Raw genomic sequence first — 23,944 nt, 5'->3', positions numbered from 1 at the left:
TTCTTGGTGGTACTCCAAAGGCTGGAAGGAGCATGTGGGGACTCAGGACCAGAGAGGGGAAGACAGTGGCCTAAGAACACACAGCAGGTGAGAGGCAAGGCTGGGGCTAGAACAGTCATACCAGTTCCCACTTTCTTAACACTCACGCTCAGCACTGAGTTGAACATCTTGTGAGCACTCTCTCATTTAGTCCTCACGACAATCTGTGTTTTATAGATGCAGAAATGAGGCTCAGGAAAGTTCGGGTTCTTCCCAAGGCCCCACGGCAAGGACATGATGGGCCAGATTTGAGCCCAGGCAGGCTGGCCAGGAACTGGAACGAAAGGGCCTAAATCGGGGACTTTGTTCCCTGGATCCTCCCCAGCCACTGGCCAAGGGAGGTTCATTCATTCCTGCTGGGCTTCTCTTTGTAAATGCAGCCATATTCCTATTTTTTTTGCTCTCCATAAGGGGCCTGCCTCTTTCCCCAGGAGCTGCCTTTCCCAGAATCCAGAGTCCATGTGGGGGCAGCCCAACCCAGGGTAGGAATGCACTGCTGACCCTCCGGCCGCCAAGCTATGCAGTCAGAGAACAGTCAGTTTCCCTGCTCAGGTGGTGAGTAGGGTGGGGTGGGGGCTGAGGCTGGAGCCATTGCATGGCCGCTTAGGGACTAAGTCCAAGGGCACTCACCTAGGCTACGGCTGGGGCCAGCAGATACAGTCCAGCCCACGTGGGTTTGGGCAGAGAGGCCAAGGGTGCCCCTGGGAGCACTGCAGCTGCCCAAGGGGGCTGCCCTGGCAGAGGGTGGTGGGCAGGTCTGCCATCCTCCCTCCACGCTGCTGAAAAGTCCAGAAACTTCCTGGCTAGACAGGTGCTGCAGTTAGTCAGAGGCACCGTGGGTGGACAGAGGGGTGCTGGGTGGGGAGGCCGGCGGGGTTCTGAGCCTCCGCTCCCAGCAGCTGCTGTCTGATCCCACAGCAGCCCCTTGGGTTGCAGCCTCCTCCTCAGTTCTCAGGTTCTCACCTCTTCCTATGCCGGGCCGTCGGTGTGTAGAGAAGAGACAAAAAACACTGTTCAGAGTTCTGGGATCCCAGCCACCCTGCTCCCTGGGGTGGTCTGCCTTGGTGGTCCTCCCCCACTTACTGGGATATCCCCCCTCCAATTCCCCCACCCACCAGCTCCCCCAGCCAAAGCCGGTACACGTGAGGATGAGGCTGCAGGAGAAACAGGGGCCAGTGAAGCAGGATGAAGTGAGCAGCCGCTGGGTCTGCAGCCCCTACCCCGCAGCCCATCTTCCTCCCTGGCTCAGTCTCCACAGAGCACAAGCAGGGGAGGGAGTCCACAGCAATGGGCTCAGGACCGACGTTCCCATCCCCGGCCCACAAAAAGTGCAATGCTTTGTTTTCTCCAGACGAGACTCTTGCTATCAGATTATCAGTGAATCAACCACCAACTATTTAATGAGTATCTACCACATGCACAGCTGGGGGCCCCCGGCCATGACCAACTCACTCCCTACCATCTGTCCCCACAAGTCAGGGGCACAAATATTTATGATCACAGACACTTTCCCAAGTGACCCTGTCTGCATCAGAAGTCAAGTAGATTTGGGGGAGTCAGCGTGGCTCCCTCATCCACCTGCCTGGCACTGTCAGGGCTGCCACTCGAGTGCATCCTTACTCCATAAGGCTGACCCGACTGGAGGGCAAGCTGAGGCCAGGCACAGCAGTCTGGGCCCTGGGTGGGTGGCCCATGGCGGGAGATGCAGCAGGGCTGAGTCGGGAGGCCTCACATCTGTAATTGGACCCTGCCTTTGGGGCAGGCAGGGCTCAAATGCTTCAGCTGACGTCTGGCTGGACACTGCCATCGACTGGAGCAGGATGGGGGTGGGGCTGAGGGGGCAGGGGCTAGGGGCAGAGTTCACTCTTAAACTGAGGTTGTGGATAACCCACTCGTCAAGGTTTGCCGGCCTCTCTCATCTTGCTCTGGGCAGGATCTCTGTACTGTTCACTGACAGTGTCAACTGGCCCCGGAATGTCTGGTTGGTGCCGTAGTCTCAGCAAGTGTCTGGCGCATGGTAGGTACTTACTCAAAATCTGTTCTGAGCCCCTCCAATCAGATCTGACCCTTCAGGGTCTTAACCCTGTCAGCATCCTCATAGCCCCCAAGCACAGTAGGTGGTGCCCAAGAAATCCTCAGTGGCTGATGGAAGGATGCACACTCATTGCACTCAGTCCCAAGGATTTCATGGGGAAACTGAGGCCCAGCTTACCCCACTGTGTCTCCTTGGCACCCAGGGCCCTGCACTCTGTCTAGTCCAGGTTTTGCCTCTGGAGCCACACACAGCCGAGGAAAGACCCTGAGCCTAGCTTGTGCCGGGCAGAGTGGCTCATGGGCAGGGCCCCCGAGCCCGGTAGGCCAACCCTGGAAGGCTGCTGGCTTGCAGCATCTGCTGTAAAGCCTTCAAAGAGAATTTTTAAAAAATTTATCCATAACCAATATGGTCTATGGCAAGATGGATGTTGCAGGAAATGGGAATCTGAGCAAGAACAACTGGCTTATCTACCACGTCTGGTGGGAGCAGGGCTCAGAGAAGCCCTCCATGGTGTGTGCTGGGAGCCCCTGGGCCTCTCTTCACGCCCATCCCTCCCCTGCTCTGCATGGGTCTGGACCAATCCCCTGAGCTCTCAGATGCCACGTAAACAGAGCAGTGTAAGTGTGTGTGTGCGCGTGCGCGAGCGTGCATGCACTGCACGCACGCGCGCGCGCACACACACACACACACACACACCACTGCTTGGGAAATCCCCACATCTGGCTCTCACGTGACCGAGCAATGCCCAGAAAGCCGCAGCTGGGAGGGCCTGGAGGCCAGGGGAGGGTCAGGAGCGTGTGAGCTCTCGAGGGAGCACAGAGTTAACCCTTTGGCACCACAGCGCAGGGTCTCTGGCTAATGCTGAGCTTCCACCCTGGGGGGAAGCCAGGAAGGAGACCAGTGCTCAGAGGGCCCTGTCCTGGCTCACCGCACAAGTGTGGGAAGGTGGGATCACTTCTCTGGGTCCCCCTGGTCTTCACGTGTGATTTGAAAGGGCTGCTCTTTCTCTGTCCTGTCAGTTCTAGTAAATCATCAGCCTCTGCCTGGAGAGTCCTCCCCTAACAGACCAGGCTGTCAGTCAGCTATTTAACGAGCAGCTCTTCGTGCCAGGCCCTGGCTAGGAGGACCATGGCCCTGGAACCGTACGGAGTCAGGGTTCATGTCGTCCTTTCACAGGCAAGCACTCGTGTCCCCCAGGAGACTGCCAGAAGCCAGAGTCCTCCTGATGATAAGGAAAGGGCCAGAGGTGGCCTCTGGGGCAAGTCGTCTCCAACCCAGGCACATGTGTTAATGCTACCGTTAGAACTTTTTAAGCTTCAAGAACTTTAGCGAAGGAGTGGCCATCTGCAACAATCTCTCTGAAACGCACCCAGAAGGTACTCAGTGCCTCAGCCCAGTTCCCAAGATGTGGCACCCTCAGACAGCTAATGCAGAGGCCGACCAGACGTCCTCCGTGGCTGCTCTCCCTCTCCTCTGGCTGACTCACTGAAAAGCCTCAGCCACCAGGAGTGGAAGGCCTCGTCTGGCACCCCCAGGCTGGGCTGTGCCTCCCACGAGGCCCCCTCTCACTCTGCCCCACCCCCACTATGTCATAACCGCTGCTCACTTTCCTACCTCCTCCTCCCACTGAGGGTCCTGAGGACAAGGACCTCATGGTATCCATCTGGGTCCCTGGGCTTCCACCGCAGGGCCTGGCACGAGGAGGTCCATTCATTGGACCAATCTACAAGACAGCCATGGATGGCCAGGGCCAGGGCAGCCAGCTACAGGTCTGGCAGGAGCCATCGAGTCCTAGAAGGCAAGTCTAGCACAGCGTCCATTCAGAAACTTGCTGCCCATCAATTCAGCCCTCAAGGGTTCCCCTCCTCGCAGAGAGCTGCAACTAGCGTCGACTGAGCCATGTGCTTAAAGCAGAAAGAACAACTAAGGTTGTGAAGAAGCTGGGGGAAGGGCCCTCTTCATCAGAACCCTGGGATCAAATGCAATGAGAACTGATGGAGGTCTTGGAGCCACTAGGCTCCAAGGAGGGGCAGCGGATGGCAGGGAGCTGGCAGACCAGGAGAAGAACTGGGCCCACCCTGAAAGATCTGGGACAACGTGATAAAGTCTGCATGTTTGCAAGGTTTCCCCGGGGGGCTGTTGCCAACGTACAAAGACAGTCTTAGTCTGGCCTCTTGTCACGAGCCTGTCATCACAGCTTTATGAGGACCTCGCCCTCCTGCCGGGAACAGTTATGCTCCCAACCCGGACCCTGATCCAACACTCAGGGAACCGAAGGTGGTCCAGTGCTGAGCTGGGGAGACCCTGGATAACGGGGAGAGGCAGCCCCTGGACGCGTGCGGGGGCCTTCTACAGCACGCACCCATTAGCCAGAAGACCAGAGAGGCGGAAGCTCCTCCTTCTGAGCACAAGGAAGAAAGGGACTTTCTGACGGGGGCCCAGTTTTCCTGGTACAAGACTCCAGGTGTAATACTAGCAAAATACGTCTTCGTACCAGCTGCTTGGGTCACACGTGGCAACGACAAGATCCAGGGGACAAAGCACAAAGAGTCAGGGGAAAACAACCACTAATTTTTCCCTGCAAACTTCTAAGTTTTACTGAAACTTTGGAAATTTTTTCCTTGCCATCATATTTCAAAACTCATCAATGATGCCACGAGACAAGTAAGTTACACACGCCACATTTCTGTTTCTAAACAAAGTAACTTTAGATCAGAAAAAGGTGCTAAAACAATAAGTAATGCACATTTTCCCCAGATCTTGGTTTTCCATTGGCTTCATTGTTACTGGAAATGTTTCCTCTTCTGTCACATGTCCATAAACCAAAAAGCCGAAGTGAAGAACAAGTTATTTTCTGGCTGAGGGCCATGGTGGGAGGGATTTCTTTGCTGGACCACAATGTGGGTATTTCCTCCCCCAAGAAGAAAACCTTGTGGAAATATAAGGCAGACGGAGTCTTGTCGCTGCCTCCTAATAAGGCCAGAAGCGAGGTCAGCGGCTGGGCAGGCCCCTTAGATAGCCATTCTCCCAGGCTCCGAATGCTGGGCCAGTGTTCAAGGGACAAGAGACTTGGAATCCTGTCCTCTGACTGGTCCCCCTGTCCCATGTTGGCCCAGCCCCCAACTTGGAAGACAACTGAATCCATCTTCCAGGAGAAGCCCCATCTAGTTGAAGTCCGTCATGGGGGCTCCAGTCCTTCTGTCACCTCACTGCCTGTCTACCCTGAACACCGCCATCAACCCACATGGATGAATCATCCCAAGTTCAACCCTGGCTTCATCTGAGAATCCCCGGGGAGCCTGTCAATAATGCCAATTCCTGGGCATCACCCTCCAGAGATGCTGATTCAGCAGGTCTGGGCAGGGCCTGGGAATCTGTACTTCAACAGGCAGGCTCAGGATTCTGAAGCACACCTCGGGCCTTTGCACATGCTCTTCCCTTTCAGACCATCTTCCTATTCTCCTAGCAGGAGAAGCTAGGTGATAGGAGCGAGGGGGCAGAAAGAAGCTAAGCTAGCAGGGCGGAGGGACTCAAGACTACCAGCTGGCTAGGAGTGAGAGATGTGATTCCAGGATTGGGGGGGGCTCTCCCCTCCCCCACCCCTGCTTCGTGAGTCCTCACTGTCTCTGGCGGGGGAGTCATGGCACAGACGCACACGTGAGCAGCACATTCACTTTCTCCATCGCATCACTGCCACATGGGCTGGCCGTGGAGCTGCCAAATCAATCAGCCCCCTTTCATTCCCAATTAGTTGGCTTTGAACTCCAGGGGTGACATCAGGCAGAGGACCCAGAGCCATGAAAATAAAAACTGTTTAAAAACACCAGGATGGGTGAGATGTGCCAGAAGGCGATGCCTTCACGAGACGCATTTGCTTTTGGAATGGGCCGCTGGAGGGTGCCAGGAATATCTTGGCCATGTTCAATACACAGCCTGGGCCTTTCCCACTGAGGATGGGTGGCTCGGGCAGACAGAAAGCCTTGGAAATTGCTTTGAAAAGTCTTGCTGACATACTCTCCAAGTCTTCCTTTCCAGACTCATCTCCTGCCCTCCCCTTCCCTGGCCCTCTCTTTACTCCTTCCTTCAAACTTCTCAAACTCATACCAGCCAAGTCCTTGCCTGTGCCCGGCTCTCCTGCCAGGGGCATCTGCCCAGCCCTCTGCTCACCTCAATCTCTCGCATCCTCCAAGACACATCTCCAGCCTTGGCTAGCCCCACTCCCTTCTGTTTGACACCCACAGCTTGGTGGATCACAACCCATCCTGTCTTGTATTCACTAATGAAGCCCTCACAACATCTTGCTTTCTCAGCTGAGCTGTGAGCTCCATGGGGCCAGGGACCAGCAACCATCTAAGAGAAATGAAAGCCTCAGGGACCCCGCACTCGGGAGGAGAGTGAAGGCCGCTGCTTTGTCTCTGTGCCTCTCCCTCTGCGGCTGGTGAGCAGGGCAGGCCTGGGGCCCAGAGAGAGCCCGGCTCCGCCCTAGGTCCTACTAGGGCATTCGTCTTGGGGGAAGACGGGCACGAGAGGCCTCACAGACCTGCTCTCTCTGCTTCATGATGGCCCTCCTCACACCTCCGCCTCCTTCCAGGGCTTGGTGGGAGTGTGCTGCGCAGGAGACCGCATTCTGCCCACCCCTCAGCTTGGGCAGGCGGCAGTCCCTCTCTTAGTTGCTTCATCTATAAAAGGAGGAGGGTAGACTAACTGTTTACACTAGCCAGTACTTCCAGGCGGGTTTTGCTTTAAGCAAATCCACTTTATTAAAAACCAAATCACATGAAGAGAAATCAAGGGGATATTAATCACACAGCAAAAAGGGACCCTTTACCAAATGAAGAATCCCTTGTGACCAGTGTGTTCTTCTAGACACCTCGGGGCGGGGGGGGGGGGTCTTGGGAGAGGCCCCCTCCCAGTCTATGGAACCTCCTGCTAGAGGTCTTCAGAGCCCAGGTCCTGGCCACCTGTGGATCCCCTGGGCCGTGGCCCAGGAGGGAAGAGACTTCAGTGGAAAGAGGTTTGGATCAGAAGGACCAGATTCGAATCCTGTGTCTACCTGGCTAGGTGACCTTGGGCAAGTGTCCCTTTCCTGGGGACAAGACCACTTGCCGGGGTGTTGTGAGGCTTAATGGCAATTACATGATGATGCACACTCCGCCTTCCCCCACCTGATTGAGGGGAGTCGCTCCTGGAGGAGGACAAACGCCATAGCCAGTGGTCTGTCCTGTGGGAGAGCTGGACACCTATGGTCCTATTCAGAAGAGAAAGAGCTTGACCCTTAGTGAGTGCAGACTGGGCCAGGCACGGTGCTGAAGTTATTTCATATATTAACTCATACTCAAGTCTCAAACAAACTGATGAAGTGCTATCATTACCCCCATTTCACAGATGAGGAAACTGAGGCACAGGGAAGTTAAGGACTCGTCCAAGACCGCACAGCTGGCAGAGCTGGGACGTGAAACCAGGCATTCCAGCTCCAGAGTCTGTGGTCTTAACTCTACAGAATACTCCATCACGGCCGAGTCTGGGTCCCATCTCCCCTGGGGCCAGGCCCAGGGCTCAGAGAATGGAAATCAATGCTTCAAGTGGGTCTTTTTACTCTCCAACTGAAGGTAAGACCAATGTCTCCCCTCCTTTCAGAGCCCATCAATAATTACAATAACAACAATGGCAGCTACTAATATTGGGAGCTGGCTATGTGCTAGGCCCTCTGCTAATTCAATCCTTACATTTAATGGAGGCAGTACTCTTTTTACCCCCATTTTCCATACGGGGGCATGAAGGTCAGAGGTTAAGTGACATGCCCGTCACAGAGCAAACACATGGCAGAGCAGGGGTTCAAACCCTGTCTGTCTGACACCTTAACTCCAAGCAACACGCTTCTCGGCAGTGAAACTACAGTATCGTTGATCTCATCAACTCCATCCAATAATGCAGGTTTTATGACCACTAACATGGAAGCCGGGCTGAGCTCACCAATTTTCCAAGGAAAAACATAAACAGTATTTCATGAGGAACATCAACATTTCCCCGAAAGAACAAACTTGCAACACTCTTGAGCAACCTCATTTACATTTAAACAAACGAGCTGCTCAGCACAGCACAGGGCGCCTGGGGGGGACGGAGCATCACGCCCTCTGCCTGGCAGCAAGCCCAGGACCAGGATGATACCGCAGCATCCGTGGCTGCCTGCGCCCCCTAGTGGTGCAACTCAGACCTCCCCAGCCGTGGGCCCTGGAGAAGGGCAGCCTCTTAGAACTGCGAGAGCACCGTTCCATCTTTCCAGGGCTGAAGAGAAACCCCTGCTCTGGGGAGCCTGCTCCAGCCCCTCTGAGCTCCTGAAATAGTGCTCACCTTGGGGAGGCCAGTCACAGCTAACAGCAACAGGCCCTTCCTACTGCCAGAAGCGGCACAAAACCCTCCAACGGCATCGTCTCCTTGGACCCTCTGCACCTCCCTGCAGGTCGCTGCTATGATGACGACTCCACTTTCCAGGTGTGCTGGCCAGTTTTATGCGTCGATTTGGCTAGGCTACATCCTCAGGTATTCGACCACACACTGATCTAGGTGATGCTGGGGAAGGTATTTTGCAGATGTGATGAAGTCCATGATTATTTGACTTTCAATGAGATTATCCCAAATCCTCCGAGGGGGCCCATGCTCACCAGCTGAAAAGCCTGTAGGGCAGAGCTGCGGCTTCACAGAAGAAGAAATTTCACCTGTGGACCGCAACCCCAGCCTGCCCTTGGATTTCCGATTTGCCTAGCCAGCCTCCACAATCGCATAAGCCAATCCCTTGCAAGAAATCTTTTAATATGTAGCTCCCGTTGGTCCTTTCTCCAGCTAAGCCCTGACTGGACGCTCAGTCCTGCCGACCTGACTGCACAAGTGCTGTCTCTTGATCACCAAAGCCCCCTGCTCCCCGCCCCCAGCAGAAGAACTCCTCCTCTTCCCAGATAACATCCCAGAGGTGAGCCACAGCCATCTGTTTCCTGGCTTGCAGTGTTCATTCCTGCACGCCCGCATCCTTCCATCCACCTGCCCATTCAACAGGCACAAGGGGACCCTGTTCCTGGTGCGAGCCCTACAGCCAAGGGCTTTACTCTCCAGGTGGTGGGACATTGATAATAAACAAGAACCCCCCCCCCCCAGAGAATTAAAGTGCGCTCAGTGATGTGCAAGGAAGAAGCAGGGTGATTTGAGGGGGGCAGGTAGAAGGTGGAGGATGGGGGCAGCTTCTCTGAAGGGACAATTAAGCAGAACTCTTAAGGAGTCAGCCACGTGAAAGATCAGGGAACAGCATTCCAGGCAGAGGGAACAGCAAGTGCAAAGGCTGTGGGGAGAGAATGAGCTTGAACACAAGGAATGGAAGGTGACCAGTGTGGCTGAGCAGGGGAGGGTGCTGAGTGGGAATGTGGGGTGGCAGGGGCAGAAGAGGGTAGGAGCCCAGGGCAGGATGGCAGGCAGGAGGCAAAACACACAGGGCTGGTAAGCCAGAATAAGGAGTTTATTCTGGGTGGGTGGGAAGTCCCTGGGGGCATTTAAATAGAAAAGCACATTATTTGACACATTTTTTAGAGCTCACTCTAGCTGTGGTGTGAACATCGTGGATGGGCAAAGGCCGAAGCAGGCAGGCCGGAAGCTGGGGGCTTCCAACAGGGTGTGATGGTGGAGGTGGGAGAAGAGGATGGATCCGGAGGTCAGGCCGGCAGGTAAGAGAAAGGGAGGAGTCAAGGATGACTTCCAGATGTTGGGCTCAAGCCACAGGGTGGAGGGCAGGATGGGAAGATGTGGGAAGGGGCAGAGAGAAATGTGAGGCTACACTGTCTCCCAGTTTTTAAGTCACTGGTCCTGCCTCCTCCATGAGGCTGTAAGCTGCCTGAGAGCTTTCTTCCTGTTGACTCCACCCTCCTCAGGCCTGGCATCAAATTTTGACTCTGTGTCAATAAGAAATCCCTCCAAGAGATCCTCCAAGGAGGAGCTTGGGCTTTGAGGACTAAAATGTGACAAGTGACAACCAGGGAACAGCCTCCATTTCCTCCATGCAAATGTTCCTGGCTGCAGAGCCCCGGGAAGCTCCATGAGCTTCACTATCGAGCCCAGTGAAGCCCTAGATACAGACTCAAATTCTTGGTTTGCCACAGACTGTGGGCGGCCACGGTCTTGGAGCCTGAGGTTCTCGTTTGTAAAATGGGGATCCCACCAGCCACCAGGCAACATGGCTCTGAGCAGCAAATGAGGAAACACATGTAAAGTTGCTAGCACAGAGCAGATGCTCATTAAATAATAATAGTAGCTAGCACTTTTGAGGCACTTTCCAGGCTGCAGGCAGTGTTCTGAGCATGCTAACATACATTCGTTTGTCTAATCGAATCTTCACTATAACCATATGAGGTGTGTATTTGAGTTCTCCAGAGAAACAGAACACGATGTGTGTGTATATACAGAGAGAGACTGATTTTAAGGAATTGGCTCACGTGATTGCAGGGGCTTGGTGAGCCCCAAATCTGATGGGGTAGGCTGACAGGCTGGAGACCCTGGGAAGAGCTGTAGTTCAAGTCCAAAGGCCGTCAGCAGGCAGAATTCTCTCTCTTGCTCAGGGGAGGTCACTCTTCGTTCTATGAAGGTCTTCAAGTGACCAGATGAGGCCAACCCTCATTTTGGGAGGTAATCTGCTTTACTCAAAGTCCACTGATTTCAATGGCAATCTCATTCAAAAAACACCTTCCAGAAACATCCAGAATAATGCTTGACCAAACATCTGGGACCATAGCCCAGCCAACTTGACACATATAATTAACCATTACAAGATGGATATGAATATTATCCCTAATTTACACAAGCGAGAACAGGCACAGAGAGGGTAAGAGGGCTGCCCAAGGTCTCAGAGGAGAAAAGCCAGGCTCTAAACTCCTGCCGTCTGGCTCCAGAGCTGGCACTTCCAACCATGACACTAAGTGGCTATTATCATAAGCACACCAACATAAATTAAATTTCTCCATCCATCCTTTTCCTGGCCTGGGGAACCGGGGGAGGTTTTCCTTGGGTGGGGCCCTGCGTTGCTTAGGAAGCCAGCACAGAACCTGAGCCTCAGAGATGGGGGGTAGGGGAGCTTGAGAGGTTATCTGGTCCAGCTCTTGACTTTACAGGGGGGAAACTGAGGCCCAGAGTAGAGAAGGGTCTTGCCCCAGGTCCATGCCTTCAGAGTGTAATGATGCAATGATGACAGTGCTGCTGATACACTGATACTTCCATGGGACTGAATAGTTGGGACCATTCCACATTAACCTATTTAATCTTCTACGTATGAGGTGGATACTATCATCACCTTTGTTTTAAAGAGAAAATGAGGAAACTGAGGCAGAGAGGTTATGAAACCTGCCTAAGGTCACATAGAGCCAGAATCTGAGCCCAGGCTCAACCAGCCTCTGAGGCCCGGGGTGAGTTTCTTGGGGAGGGGTTGTGACAGAACACAATGCCAGGTTTGCCTGTCCTTCCCAGTTCTCCCACCTGGGGCTCTGACTGCAAGTGACAGCTCAGGCGACGCTGTAAGTCCTCAGGTTCTTAATGCAGCCTCACCCTCCTGTTCATGGAGGAAATGCCCCTCTGTGCCTGTGGGCCAGCACACCAGAGACCCCCCCTGCCCAGGTGACATGCACATGTGCATACACATCCCACAGCCAGACATGCCCCAAACAGGTACACAAACACACACAAACACAGACTCCAATCCACACCCAGAGACATCCCAGCACACTGGCACACACCCAGCACTTATGTACCTGAACATGTAAACATACCCTCAGAGCACACAACTACGAAGACCCACATGCACACATATAACCCCACATACACACATGCCTCTCGATATATACACCAGGACACAAGTTTCCTCGTGCCAATAAACATATAAGCAAGCACTTGTACACACAAAACATACAAACCCATACTCAGAAACACACACTATGCAATTACAGCCATTCCAATTCACTTCCCATCCACCACACATGGGCACACACACCTCTACTGATCCACAGCCCAAGGCACTTGGACACAGATATCTCCCCACAGGAGCCATTCACGTGAACCATGTGTTGATATAGGCTTCCCACATTCCCGAGGGCCAGACCCCCCCCCTCCACTGGCCGGAGGGCTGCCAACCCCCATAACTCATCACCCCCATAAATACGGACAACACACATACCAACACAGATCTCTCCAGTCCGCTCCCCTATCCCAGTACACACACTGTCCTAACTCCTAGGGCCCACCCTCCCACAGTTAACTACACCCCGCCCACATCCAGGCGTGTTCAAGCCCAGCCTCTGCCACCCACAGAGAACCCTTCTCTGACCCCAGCAGCCGGCGCCCAGCACACAGCGTCCGAGGACTTGTCATGCCTCTCTCCCAGTCTCCACCCCGTTCGCAAACTCCGAGTGGGCCCTGGCACCTGTCCGGCCAATGCCAGGGCGGGTCGGCCCCCTCCCATCCGCAGCTCTGCTGCCATCTCGCAGAGCCCCCACCCCCGCAGCAAGGAGAACGCGCCCGGAGCTGGGGGTGGTGGGGACGGTCTGCGCTGCAGGCGTTAAAAACTCACAGTCACTCAAGTGCGACCCCCCTTTTCAGTCCTGGCTCTCACCTTCGCACCGGGAAAACCCTGCGTCTCCATTAACCCTTTCAGCACCGCGACACCGCAGGAAAGACGCAACGAGAAGTCACAGCAGTGCCCAGCTGTGGGCACCGCAGCCCAGGAGGGAAGAATCCGGCTGCCAACGTTGCGGGGTCTTAGGACCTTCACGAGACACCCCCACACTCTCCATGCACCCACCCCCATTCCCACAGGGGAGAGCCCGGGAGAGACGGAGGGATCAGTGGGAAAAGGAGAAGGTGTGAGTACCAGAGAGCTTAGAGGGCATGGGCTGGGGAGGGGGGCAACTGAAGGGAGGACCCCGGCCCCGTAGGACCACCGGGCGGGCGAGCAAGGACAAGCCCCCAGAAAAGTCCTCCGCAGGATCGGAGAGGCGCATGCATGATGCTGGAGGGGAGGTTGGAGGGAAGAACGCCCGGAGGCTCCCTTACCTGATTTCCTTTTGGAACTGCCATAGTCCCTGAAAAAGAAGCAACAACAGATAGACATGGTTAGGGCCGGGAGAAGACACAAGGCTGCGGGGCTGCAGGGCTGCAGGGCTGCGGCTGCGGGGCGCCCACGGGCCGGCTGTGGTGGGTCCCCCGCGCCGCCGCTCATGTGATCTCAGCGGCCAGCGAGCCGCGCGCACCGCAGCCGCACGCACTGCGCGCCGCGCCGCCCGCGGGTGCCCCGCCAGCCCGGCCTCGGGCGCGAGCCCCGCCCCGCCCCGCCCCGCCCCGTCCCGGCCGGCCGACGGGAGGGGCTCGGGGGCCCGCTCGAGCCCTTTCCCAGGCACCTTCCTGGTCCTCAGCGGATGGGGGAGGGTGAGGCAGGTTCTCCCGCACTTCCTAAATAGGGAAACTGAGGCCCTGGAGGGTGGTCGCTAGAACCCAGGCCCTGCCTGGCGCTGGGAGCCAGCTCCCCTCCCCTGCAGCCCTTCCCTTCCCAATTCTTTGCATTGCTTGCATATGCCCCCTCAGCCCTTAAGTCACTGAAATGTCACCTCCTCAACGTGTCTTCCTCGACATCCTCCCCTTCTGTCGGCCTCAGGGTAATTACAGATTTCCGTGACAGTTGATTAAAGGCTGTCCCGCCATAGACCCAAGGCTCCCTCAGCTCACACTGTGGGTCGTCTCCTCCCCTCGGCATCCCCTGGGCCTGGCCTAGGTGATGGGTGAGTATTGGCTGTCGGCTGAATGTTGAACACGCTTTTCTCCTTAAAGGCTCAGGCTGGGGACCTGGGGATTCAGCTGGGGTGAGGGCAGAGCATGCTGCAGGGGTAACTGGGAGGCCAGGAATGACAGGAATAGAGGTTGAGCTTCTGAGTACATGAGCACTGGGTTCAAATCCTGTCGCTGGCAATAAGTCAACCCCTCCCCCCTCCATTTACCTGCCCTGGACTACACCAGCCCGGGGCCTGCCCTGCCCGCTAGACTCAGGATGAGGCTGTTTCCTGACTCCTGCCCCCACTGGCCTGCTGTTGGCCCCCACCTCCCCTTCCATTTAACAGTCCTCAGAGGAGCCTCACAAGGCCCTAACTGCCAGAGGTCTGTTCAGTGCTCAGGAGGGGCTGGCTGCAGATCTCTCTGGAGACAGAGGAAATACCTTTCATTTCCCCTGGGGATCAAAAAAAATGCCAATTGCCAGGCTGCGGTCAAAGCGAACTGGCCAGCTAGGTCTGCCTGCTGGAAAGAGGGGGCTCGTGGAGGAAGGGAGAGCAGGTTCACAGGGAAGGGAGTCGGCCTCATGGAGACTCCCCGAGATTCCAATTCTGGAGGCTTGGGGAGTGACCTGGGCTTTGGGGGCATTTGCTGAGCTCCAAGGCAATTTGCCTCCACAGCCAAGGTTGAGGGGCTCCCCTTCTCCTAGGCTCCTATGCTTCCCAAAGTTTGGCCTGGGAACCCAATGAATCAGACTGCTGGGCGCGAGGCCCTGGAACCTGCCTTTCTGACCTCCCCCCCACCCCCCGCTTGAGACTCCCTTGGCATTTATTCCATGCCTCTTTCAATCCTCACATCCACACTAAGAGGAAGGTTCTATCACCCCCAGTTTACAGATGAGGACACGGAGGTTCAGCCACTGCCCAAGGTCACCCAACCTGGGGAAGGGCTGTGGCTTATGAGCGTACCTGCAGGAATGAATACTGCAGGGTGGGTGGGGCGGAGGAGAATTTGTTGAATCTGTGGCCTCGGAAAGGAGTTAGGAAGGTGGGAGAGTTCCCGCCTCCCCCGACTGGCACTCCAAGAAGGCCTGAAGAAGGGCATGCTCATCTCCCTGGGGTAGAAGGGAGACCAAGGAGAGACTGTGTCCTGGAGGGCCTGGCTGTGCCCCTCAAAGGGCAACTGTGGGGAGAATTCCGAGGGAGAAGGAGGAGAGCATTGTATGGCGGCTGCGTCCTGCCCAGCAGACTGGCCACTCCCGAGGGAGGAATTCATTCCTCAGGCTTTATTGCAGGGTGAGGCCTGGGGAAGGGCAGGGGAAGCTGCCCCCAATGCCCCAGCTCTTTCCTGCTGGTCCTGTAGGAGAGGCCCTCTAGGCCTGGGACCACAGTGGCCACTGACCATCCCCTGGCTGCCGGGAGTCTAGACAGAGCGTGGCTCCCTTGCAGTGAGAGCCACCTTCTCCCCTCTGTTTGTACAGCTGCGGGCTGCCCAGGGTTCTCTTTGAGCTTGTCAACAGTGCCGGCAGGGAGGCAGGCAGGTCATTATCGTGTGACTGGAGCACACTGAGGCTCAGGAGTGAGACAGGGACATCATTCACAGGTGCTGAGTGCCTCCTCTGCCAGGCCCGGGTCAGCGATTCCCAAGCTGGTCACTCAAAGGGGTCATCTGGGGAGCTGGTTACCACTTCAGATGTGCTCCCCCCCCCCAAAAAAACATATCGCACTGCTTGCATCGCTGACAAATCCCCCTAGGGGTTCCGAGGCTGGACTAGCGTTGGCTGAGAACCACGGGCCCAGCAAAGTCTTCACTCCATTTACTGCAACCCTGACAGGTAGGCAGGAGTAGTGCCAAGGGCACTCCAGTCCCCACACCATCATCTCCATCAGGACCCCAGGCATCCCTAAGAAACATTTATGCTTAGTGAGAAGAATATGCTTGCAGTGCCAAAGAAGCTTCCAGACAAATCCCCTGGCCTGCCTGTCTTTCCACCATCCCCTGGCAGGCTTGTCCTTCAACCATAGTAGAAATCCTTCCCACCAAGGATTTTTGGATCCCCTGCAGTGGTGTGGTCTCCTGGGTTTGCAGGCGAGGACAGCAAAGCTTAGAGAAGCTAGACAACTTGTTCAAGGTCACACAGTGAGTAGATGAGGCTGGAATTAGGCACCAAGAATCCAGGCCTTACTCTGTGGCTCAAGGTAAATCCCTAATCACTGCGACCCTCCCGGTACCCTGGAGCAGTGAGTGCAGGGGAGGGAGGGGATGACGAGGCCCTGGGGCCTGAGAAGCAAGGGGGTTAAAGGTGTGGAGCCCAGGTCCTGGCAGTGGGGGGCCAGGCTGTGACTGAATGGTGGGAATGGCAGGCATAGGAATCCTTCACACAGGATCTGGCCTCCAGCCAGAGCAGGCTCGGCCCTAATAGGAAACCTCTTGGAGGTTTCTGGTTAGGCACCTTTTAGCAAAGCCATTTCGTATTTTTAGCCACTGATTATACTGAGAAGCAGCTTAGGTATCCAGTGGCTGGGACTCCCCTATCCCTCACAAACCAGGGCATGGGGGGAAAAGGGCAGGGTCCCCCCTCCCACCCCCGCCTCTGGCACGCCCACGTCCTGCTGTCCTGCAATCAGCCCTGGCCTGGGCAGGACAGCAGGCCCTCTGTTGGGGTCCAGTTCCCTTATAACTCAGGATCCCTCCCTCCCCACCTCCCCTCCTTGCTCTTCTCCAATTCCAGCCCTGAGCTGGTGCTGACAGTCCCCACCCTGCTGGTGATTCCACTCCGGGTAGGTCACAGTCTAGCCTGCTTCCGACTTGCTGCTGAATCACGATCTCCCAGGGAGCCACAGGAAGGAGAAGGGGAGGGGAGCCAGGGCTACTGTCTCCCTCTAGCGCAGCCAGAAGCTAATGTAATTGAAAAGGCCTCCAGGCCGTGTCCTGACACGGCTCCATCAGGCCACTTGGCATTCTCTGCAACTGGTTGGGGGTGACGAAGACCACAGGTACAGTGACCAACCATCCTAGGCAAACTGGGACATGGGACTTTCAGGGCTCAAACTGGGAAAGTCGCAGACAAACCGGGACAGTTTGTCATCCTGTGGTCCACAGGTGAGGCATGGCTGGGGGAAAGGAGTGGGGTGCTTCCAACCCAGCACCACCCTCCTCCCCCATTTAAACAGGGACACTTGAGGCCTCCCGCTCCCCACCATGATATACACAGTTCATCTCTTGGGTCCTTCCTCCTAGGCTGATGGCACCTGCCCAGTGAGGGCAGGTTCTCGAAAGAGACAGACTCCAGTTCAACTCTCCGCTACCTGCTAGCTGAGTGGTCATCGTGGGCTACTTCCTTCCCCTCTTGAGCCTCTATTTCTCTACCTGTAGAATGAGGAACCCCTTAAGATTTGGGGAAGATGAAACGTACAGTATGCACAAAGCGGTTCACAAAGTCCCTGCACAGAAAATGCTACATAAATTGTCTTGGTTATTATTCTTTCCTACCTAGACCGCACCTCACCTCAGTTGCTACCCAAATGGCAAAGGCCTGTTTAAACTTGGACCCTGCAGAGCCCCCTAAAACAAAAGGGGCTTCTTCTTAAGGACCTCACCACACACGATGCTGGTAGCAGTGCCAAGCGTGGGCCATCCCAGCCCCCATTTTCAGAGTTCTGGTATCCATCGAATGTTGCCCACCCAAGAGAAGCCTGTTTCTAGAAGTGAAAGTTCGCACAGGGCTTGTCTGGCAACAATCGTATTTTCAGGGCAACACTGACCCATAGGAACTGGTATGCTCTGGACTCACTGGATGCCTTTAACCTCCCAAGGAGTGGCCAACTCTCAGAGCCCCAAACCAAGGGACGTAAAGGGCCTTGAGTCTTCATGCTAATGGCACCTGGAAGGCTCAGCTTTCCTTTTCTTTTTTTTTCCTTTCTTTTCTCTTGGTGAGACATGCTGCTCTCCTCCCCTGACGTCCTAGTGAAGGGGCTTGTGTTGGAGACAGCAAAGAGGGCGAGGCCAGAGGGAGAGGTGGGAAAGGCACATAACAATTCGTTTGTGTCGGCCACCTGCTTTTGCACATGACCCCCACCCTCTGCTGTCCCTCGGAAATCCCCGGCAGGCATTTGACCTTCATGGCTCTGAAGAGGGCAGATGGTGTTCATCCATTTTATGGATGAGGAGACTGAGCTGCTGAGGGCTTCAGTGGCTCGCCCAGGCTCATGAAGCTAAACCGACAGTCCTGACCCAGAATGATCCCGCACTGAGGCCCAGCAGAGAGTGGGCTGCAAAGAGAGGACTTGCAAGCAGCAGGAGCAGGCTCCCCCAGGGAGGGAGAGGTGAGGGTTCCCAGAGTGAGAGGCAAAGCGAGGAAGAGCCACTGAGGCAGCGGAGAGAATAGGAAAGGAAGGCAGTCTGGCTGGGCTGGCTGTGTGGAAGGATGCTGAGTCCCTGCCAAGAGGAATTCTGAGTGCTACAGGGCTGTGTCCTCTGCTGCCTGCCCACCCCCCCCCCCCCACCACTTTCCCATTCCCATCAGTGAGTGTCCTGGCAGAGGACACGCACGCACAAACTTCCAGCCTGATGTTCTCACCCTCCTGTCTGCTGGCTGACATTGGCTGCTCGGCCCAGGATGCCCGTCTGCAGGGCCTGCTGCTGCTGGAAAGTGCTTAAGAGACTGGCTGGGTTGCCAGATGGCTGTGGGTGACCTTGAGAGCCAAGTGGTCTTGGGGACATAGCCACTACCTGGAAGATGGGGGCTGGGGCGACGGTATGCAGCCTTGGCCAGGGAAGGGATGCAGAGCCCTTGAAGTATGTAAAGATGCCTTTGAGTGCTGTTATTAACCAATAAGCACTTTCCAGCTCCTGCTGTAGGCTGTCTCGTGAAGGCCTGTGCAGGCACAGGAGAAACGGGCGACATGCTCCTGGCCTGCAAATTTGGGGTGAAGTCGGGGGAACAAAACTGCCTCGCATTCTGAGAAAGCTAGCATTCTGAGTCAATCTATGCAAGAGTCACAGGAGTGTTAACACTCCAAGTCAGAGAAAAAAAGAGATCCTGGGGCTGTAGGTCTTCCAGGCAGCTTCCTAGAGGAGGGAGCTTTGAGCTGGGCCTTGAAGGATCAGAGGAGTTTGCATCCATGGAGAGGTTAGAGAGGGGAAAGTTCCACAGGCAGGAACAAGTAGCTCCAAACAGGAGGAGTTGAACTGGGGAGGGCTGGTGAGCAGATTGCAGGGGAGCACTTGATGTCCTGCTGTGAAATCTGGAAGGTTTCAGAATCAAGGAGTGATGTGGTCAGGGCGCAGCTGGAGGAGGACTGTTGTTAAGAGGCGAGGTGGACAGCCTGGGGGGAGGGACAGGAGAGAGGCTGTCACGAGTCTGGCACTGGTGTCAAGACCCAGGTTCTGGGCCTGGCTTTGCCCCTTAGTGGCTGTAGGACCTGGATAAGCCACTGCAAACTAGTGCTTTTCAAATGACAGGTTGTGACCCATGAGTGAGTTCTGAAATCACCTTAGTGGGTCCCAACAAGCATTTCAGAAAGATAGAATAGACAAAATGATCGAGTCACCCATAGTCAGGGAATGTATCGTTTTGTGAAACTTCTCTTTCAGATGTCTGTCTGCCTACCTGTCTGTCTGTCTGTCTTGTCGGTGTGTATTGGGTTGTGACGTGAAATTTCTTACTGTGGCAGACACAGTTTTAAAAACACTGACACTCTGTCGAGACCTCAGTTTCCCCATCCCTAAAATGAGGTGACTCTGAGTGTCGTCACAGGCGGTTCACTCTCCGTGAAACCGATGCAGCGAGACAGAGCATGTTGGTCCAGGAGCCAAGCGAGGAGGGTCTCAGCTGAGGTCTGGGGAACGCTGGGGGATTTTTCCACCCCACTTGGCCCCTAGCTGGTTTTCTGTTCTGGCTTTTGAGAGCCTTTGCACGGAATGGTCTCGAGGGGCAGCGACCTCCAGGCAAGACAGACAGAGGGGGCATGAATGCTGTTCTGTGCCCCCATTTGCGCCCTGATCTAAATTGTGGCACTGAGGGCCCTTGTGTCCAACAAGAATCCGTCCTTTCTCCGCAGGGGCTGTGTTTTCCAGGGTTCTGAGAATGGGCCCCATTGTGACCATGTGGACAGTCGAGAGAGGCCGGAATTCCTGCCCCGGGGTGAAAACGCTGAATTCCTGGGGAGGGAAGGGGGCTTGGGCACCCCCAGCTGTGTTGCTGAGAGGCCGATGCTGTGGCTATCACAGACCCCAGAAACTGCCCAGGCATTGTGCTTGTCTCCTGGACATCCCAGAGGGTCTCTGCCGCTGCTCCATCCACAGCAAAGCACAAAGCACTGTCTGTCTGTCTGTCCGTCTGTCCCCTCTGACTGGACTCACCATTCTGGGCAAAGGCCTCGAGCATGTCTCCAGCACTGGGACGGGCTCCACTGTGTCCAGGCCTCAGAGTAGAGGGTTGAAAGTGTGGGGAGTGTGGAAGCTGCATTCAGCCACTTACTAGTCTGTGACACAGGCAAGTTACTTAAGCTCTCTGTACCTGCAGTTGTCAAAGGGGATAAACACGGTTCTACCTTTGTTGTTGTTGGGAGGATCGCCTGGGATAATGTGCAAAGCTCTTAGAATGGCATCTGGCACTTGAACAGGACCCCTGGCCAACAGCCTGCTCCACGAAAGGGGCTGGGTTCAGCGTGTGGACAGCAGCCAGAATATAGGAAGTGCTGACCTACCCCCATCATGGGTATGGACTTTGCAAGACCCTGGCTCTATCACCCATGGTGCCAGCTCAGAACCATGAAGACAAACAGGCCTGGCCCCCACCTGTGTACACTCCAAGGAGTCCCACCCAGAGGGTGACTAACAAGCCATCTCTGGAAGAGAGGGAGGATGGGGCGTGGGGACGCAAAGCTGGTTTTCTAGAGGGGAAATGAGGCCGTGCAGCCCCCTGGCCATGGAGTGCTGTGAACTCAGAGGCCACCCAAACTCCTGCTCTCTACTCTGCCAGACTGGCCACAGGGGCTCCCTGGACTTCTGGGGACAGCATACCAGACGTGGGGAATCATGGAAGGGACAGTAGCAAGATGCTGTGATGGGTTCAACTACAAAGTCCCTGGAGAGAAGGGCAAGGAGGGTCTTCTATGTTTGGAGGCTTTTCCTGTCTCTCTCCAAGTGCATTTGACTGTCTGTCCATCTGTTCACCCACCCACCCATTCATCCATCCACCCACCCATCCATCCATCCATCCATCTATCCACCCACCCACCCACCCATCTATCCATCCATCCAACCAGCTGTCCATCTATCCATCCATGTCTTAACTGGGGGGTTGCTGTATAACCTAGCCTTGTGTATGAGCAGAAGAGTGCTGGAAAACTCAGTTCTGCCCTCACAGAACACACTGTCTAGCTGGAGAGATAAGACAACAGGAAAACAAAACACACAAGTTATTACTTTGTGATTAGGTGCCCCAGAGCCTGGCCAAAGGACATGTTGTATAGGAATCCTCAGGAAGGGGAGGTCAGAGTGGTCTGGTGTGGTTGCGGAGGGCTGCCTGGAAGAGGGGGCACTAGAGCTACCCTTAAAAGATGAGTATTTAGGGCAGAGGCAGGAAGGAGATTTGGGGTGGAAGGGATGATGTGAGCAAAGGTGCAGGGGCAGGAACGGATGTGGAATCATGTGCATGTGTGTGTGTGCACGTGCCTATGCACGCACACTGGAGCTGAGGGTGAGGAGATCTCTGGGAGGCTGTAAGCCTGGCGGGCAGGACACGCAGCTGGAGTTGGACTGCAAGCGAGGAAAACGGCTCAGATTTGAGAAAGAACTTGTCAGTGGGAGAAACCGGGTGGTGATGTTTGTAACAGATCTTCCCCTGGAAAGTGGCAGCACCAGCTCCGAGACTGAGAATCGGGTCTGGTCTGGGTCTGGTTTTCCCTGTTCAGGCTGTGGATGGGGACTTCTTTCAGGGGAGACAGAGGACTGCCTCACTCCCCCAGTTGCAGGGGCCCCATCTGTAGAGGTGTGCCTGATCTGTGTGTCTCGACAGACACCAGGGCCCCACTGCTGAGCAGACCTCTGGGCCGCTCCTTGGCCATGGGCCCCTCACTCCCCAGCCCTGGCCTAATTTTGAGCCGGGGCTGGGAAGCTGGTAGCTTAGGCCAAGTGCTCCCTACTGCCCACAGGCCCACGAGCCAGCCTAAGGCCTAGCTGGGTGCCTGTTCCTGCCTCGGCCTCCATGGGAAAGGGTGCTCGGAGCAGGGCCCCAGTATTCTCCCGGGCACCGAGCCACCTGCACTTGCTGGGAGGGCTGGGCTCTTGGAGCTCATGTGGTCGCCTCTTTCAGTGAGAACCCTGCATTGCCCAGACTCTCTGGAACTCCACATCACAAACACACAAGCACTGAGCACCCAGATGGGCCAGGCCCTGTGATGCCTGCTTTTCTCTGAGGCAAGTGCTTTAGGTCCTTTTTTTTTTGGAGGAAGATTAGTCCTGAGCTAACATCTACTGCCAATCCTCCTCTTTTTGCTGAGGAAGATTAGTCCTGAGCTAACATCTACTGCCAATCCTCCTCTTTTTGCTGAGGAAGATTGGCCCTGAGCTAACATCTGGGCCCATCTTCCTCTACTTTATATGTGGGATGCCTGCCACAGCATGGCTTGCCAAGCGGTGCCATCTCCACATCTGGGATCCGCACTGGTGAACCCCAGGCTGCCGAAGTGGAATGTGCGAACTTAACTGCTGCACCACCGGGCCGGCCCCTGTAGGTCCATTTTATAGATGAGGCTCAGACAGGTTAAGTAACTTGCCTGGTGCCACACAGACAGCAAGGGGGAATCAGGGTTGCCTGTGCTTATGGCCACTGCGTGCACCCTCCCATCCTCTAGAGTTTCATACCCTTCCAAGGCCCAGGGAGGGGTGTCTCCTCCAGAAAGCCCACTCACCCCCAAGGGCACTGAGTGTCCCAATTCTGCCCCCAACACCTAGCGGTGCCCTACGTGGAACTGCCTAATAGAATTCTCTGTGATCATCAATGGCAATGGCCTCTCTCTGCACTGTCAAGTCTGGTGGCCACCAGCCACTGTGGCTGTTGAGCACTCGCGATGTGCCGAGTGGGACCCAAGAACTGAATTTTTAATCCTCTTTAATTTCAATTAAAATTTTAATTTAAATAGCCACAGTGTGTTGGCTAGCTCATTGGACAGTGTGGCTGGGACCAAGGGTCTGAATTTGGCACAGGCTGGAAGGTTTGTGTGGCTGACACAGAGGACGTGTGTGTGCAGCTGAGTTCAAATCCCAGCTCTGCCAGACAGATTATTTAGGGTCTCTCTGCCTTCATTTCCACTCTGTAAAGAGAAGAGACAGACAGGACCCACCTAATCGGATGGCTGGAGGATAAAACAGGTAGCACATATTAAGGGCCTGGTGCACGGTGAGTCTCAATGCAGGAGAGCAAAGGCTCCCAGCCTCCGGCCCACTCCCCCACCACCCCCTACCCGGCACAGAGCTCTGCCCAAGGGCTAGTGATTAACCCTGGGGTGGGGGGCGGTGCTCTTGGGGGAAGCAAGGCTTGTAGGCGATATGAGACGACCACCTGGGACAGGCTGGGCAAGGCCTGGGGGGGTCTTGGGAAGATGTGGGGAGACTGGCCGGGCTGGTCCCAGTGGGGTGGGCCAAGGCTTGGGGTGTCTGTTTGAAGATGAAGAAACCCAGGTGCAGGGGGGAAAGCCACTCCACCAAGACCACACGGCTAGGGGGTGGCAGAGCTGGCGCGTGGCAGGGCTGAGGGATCCAACTCCATCAGAATGACTGTTATTCCTTTCACATTCTGCAGGACTCCCCGCTGCGGCCAGGCTGCTGGGCCTCCCAGGGGCCTTGGCCTCACTGACCGGAGGTGGCTGTCACTCCAGCCAAGCCTGGATCCCCCTCACTACTGGACCAAGTGGCCGACGTCATGAGGCTGCTCCACAGTGGGCAGGTGGCTGCCACACTCTGTGCAGCGGGCACTTGAAATGCAGGACAGAGGGGCTGTCTGCCCAGGGCAGTGTGCCCAGGGAACTTGGGGTGCTCCTGCGCCAGCCTGGGCCCAGGGTGAGCTGGGGGCCTCCCACG

General features: G+C 55.6%; 1 protein-coding gene across 8 annotated transcripts in view; it reads right to left on the bottom strand.

Annotated features, from left to right (window-relative positions):
- Positions 1 to 23,944, bottom strand: part of SH3PXD2A (SH3 and PX domains 2A) — a 245,920-nt gene that overhangs the window by 76,426 nt on the left and 145,550 nt on the right. For all 8 annotated transcript variants that reach the window (XM_005602262.4, XM_001497905.5, XM_005602263.4 and 5 more), the window contains one exon: positions 13,151 to 13,179. In XM_005602262.4, the coding sequence (XP_005602319.1) occupies positions 13,151 to 13,179 (29 nt within the window). The remainder of the gene's footprint in view (positions 1 to 13,150; positions 13,180 to 23,944) is intronic.

The sequence above is a fragment of the Equus caballus genome, chromosome 1, assembly GCF_041296265.1.
Source record: "Equus caballus isolate H_3958 breed thoroughbred chromosome 1, TB-T2T, whole genome shotgun sequence".
NCBI lineage: Eukaryota > Metazoa > Chordata > Mammalia > Perissodactyla > Equidae > Equus > Equus caballus.
The sequence above is the reverse complement of the archived record's forward strand: the minus strand, read 5'-3'. Positions and strand labels throughout refer to the sequence as shown.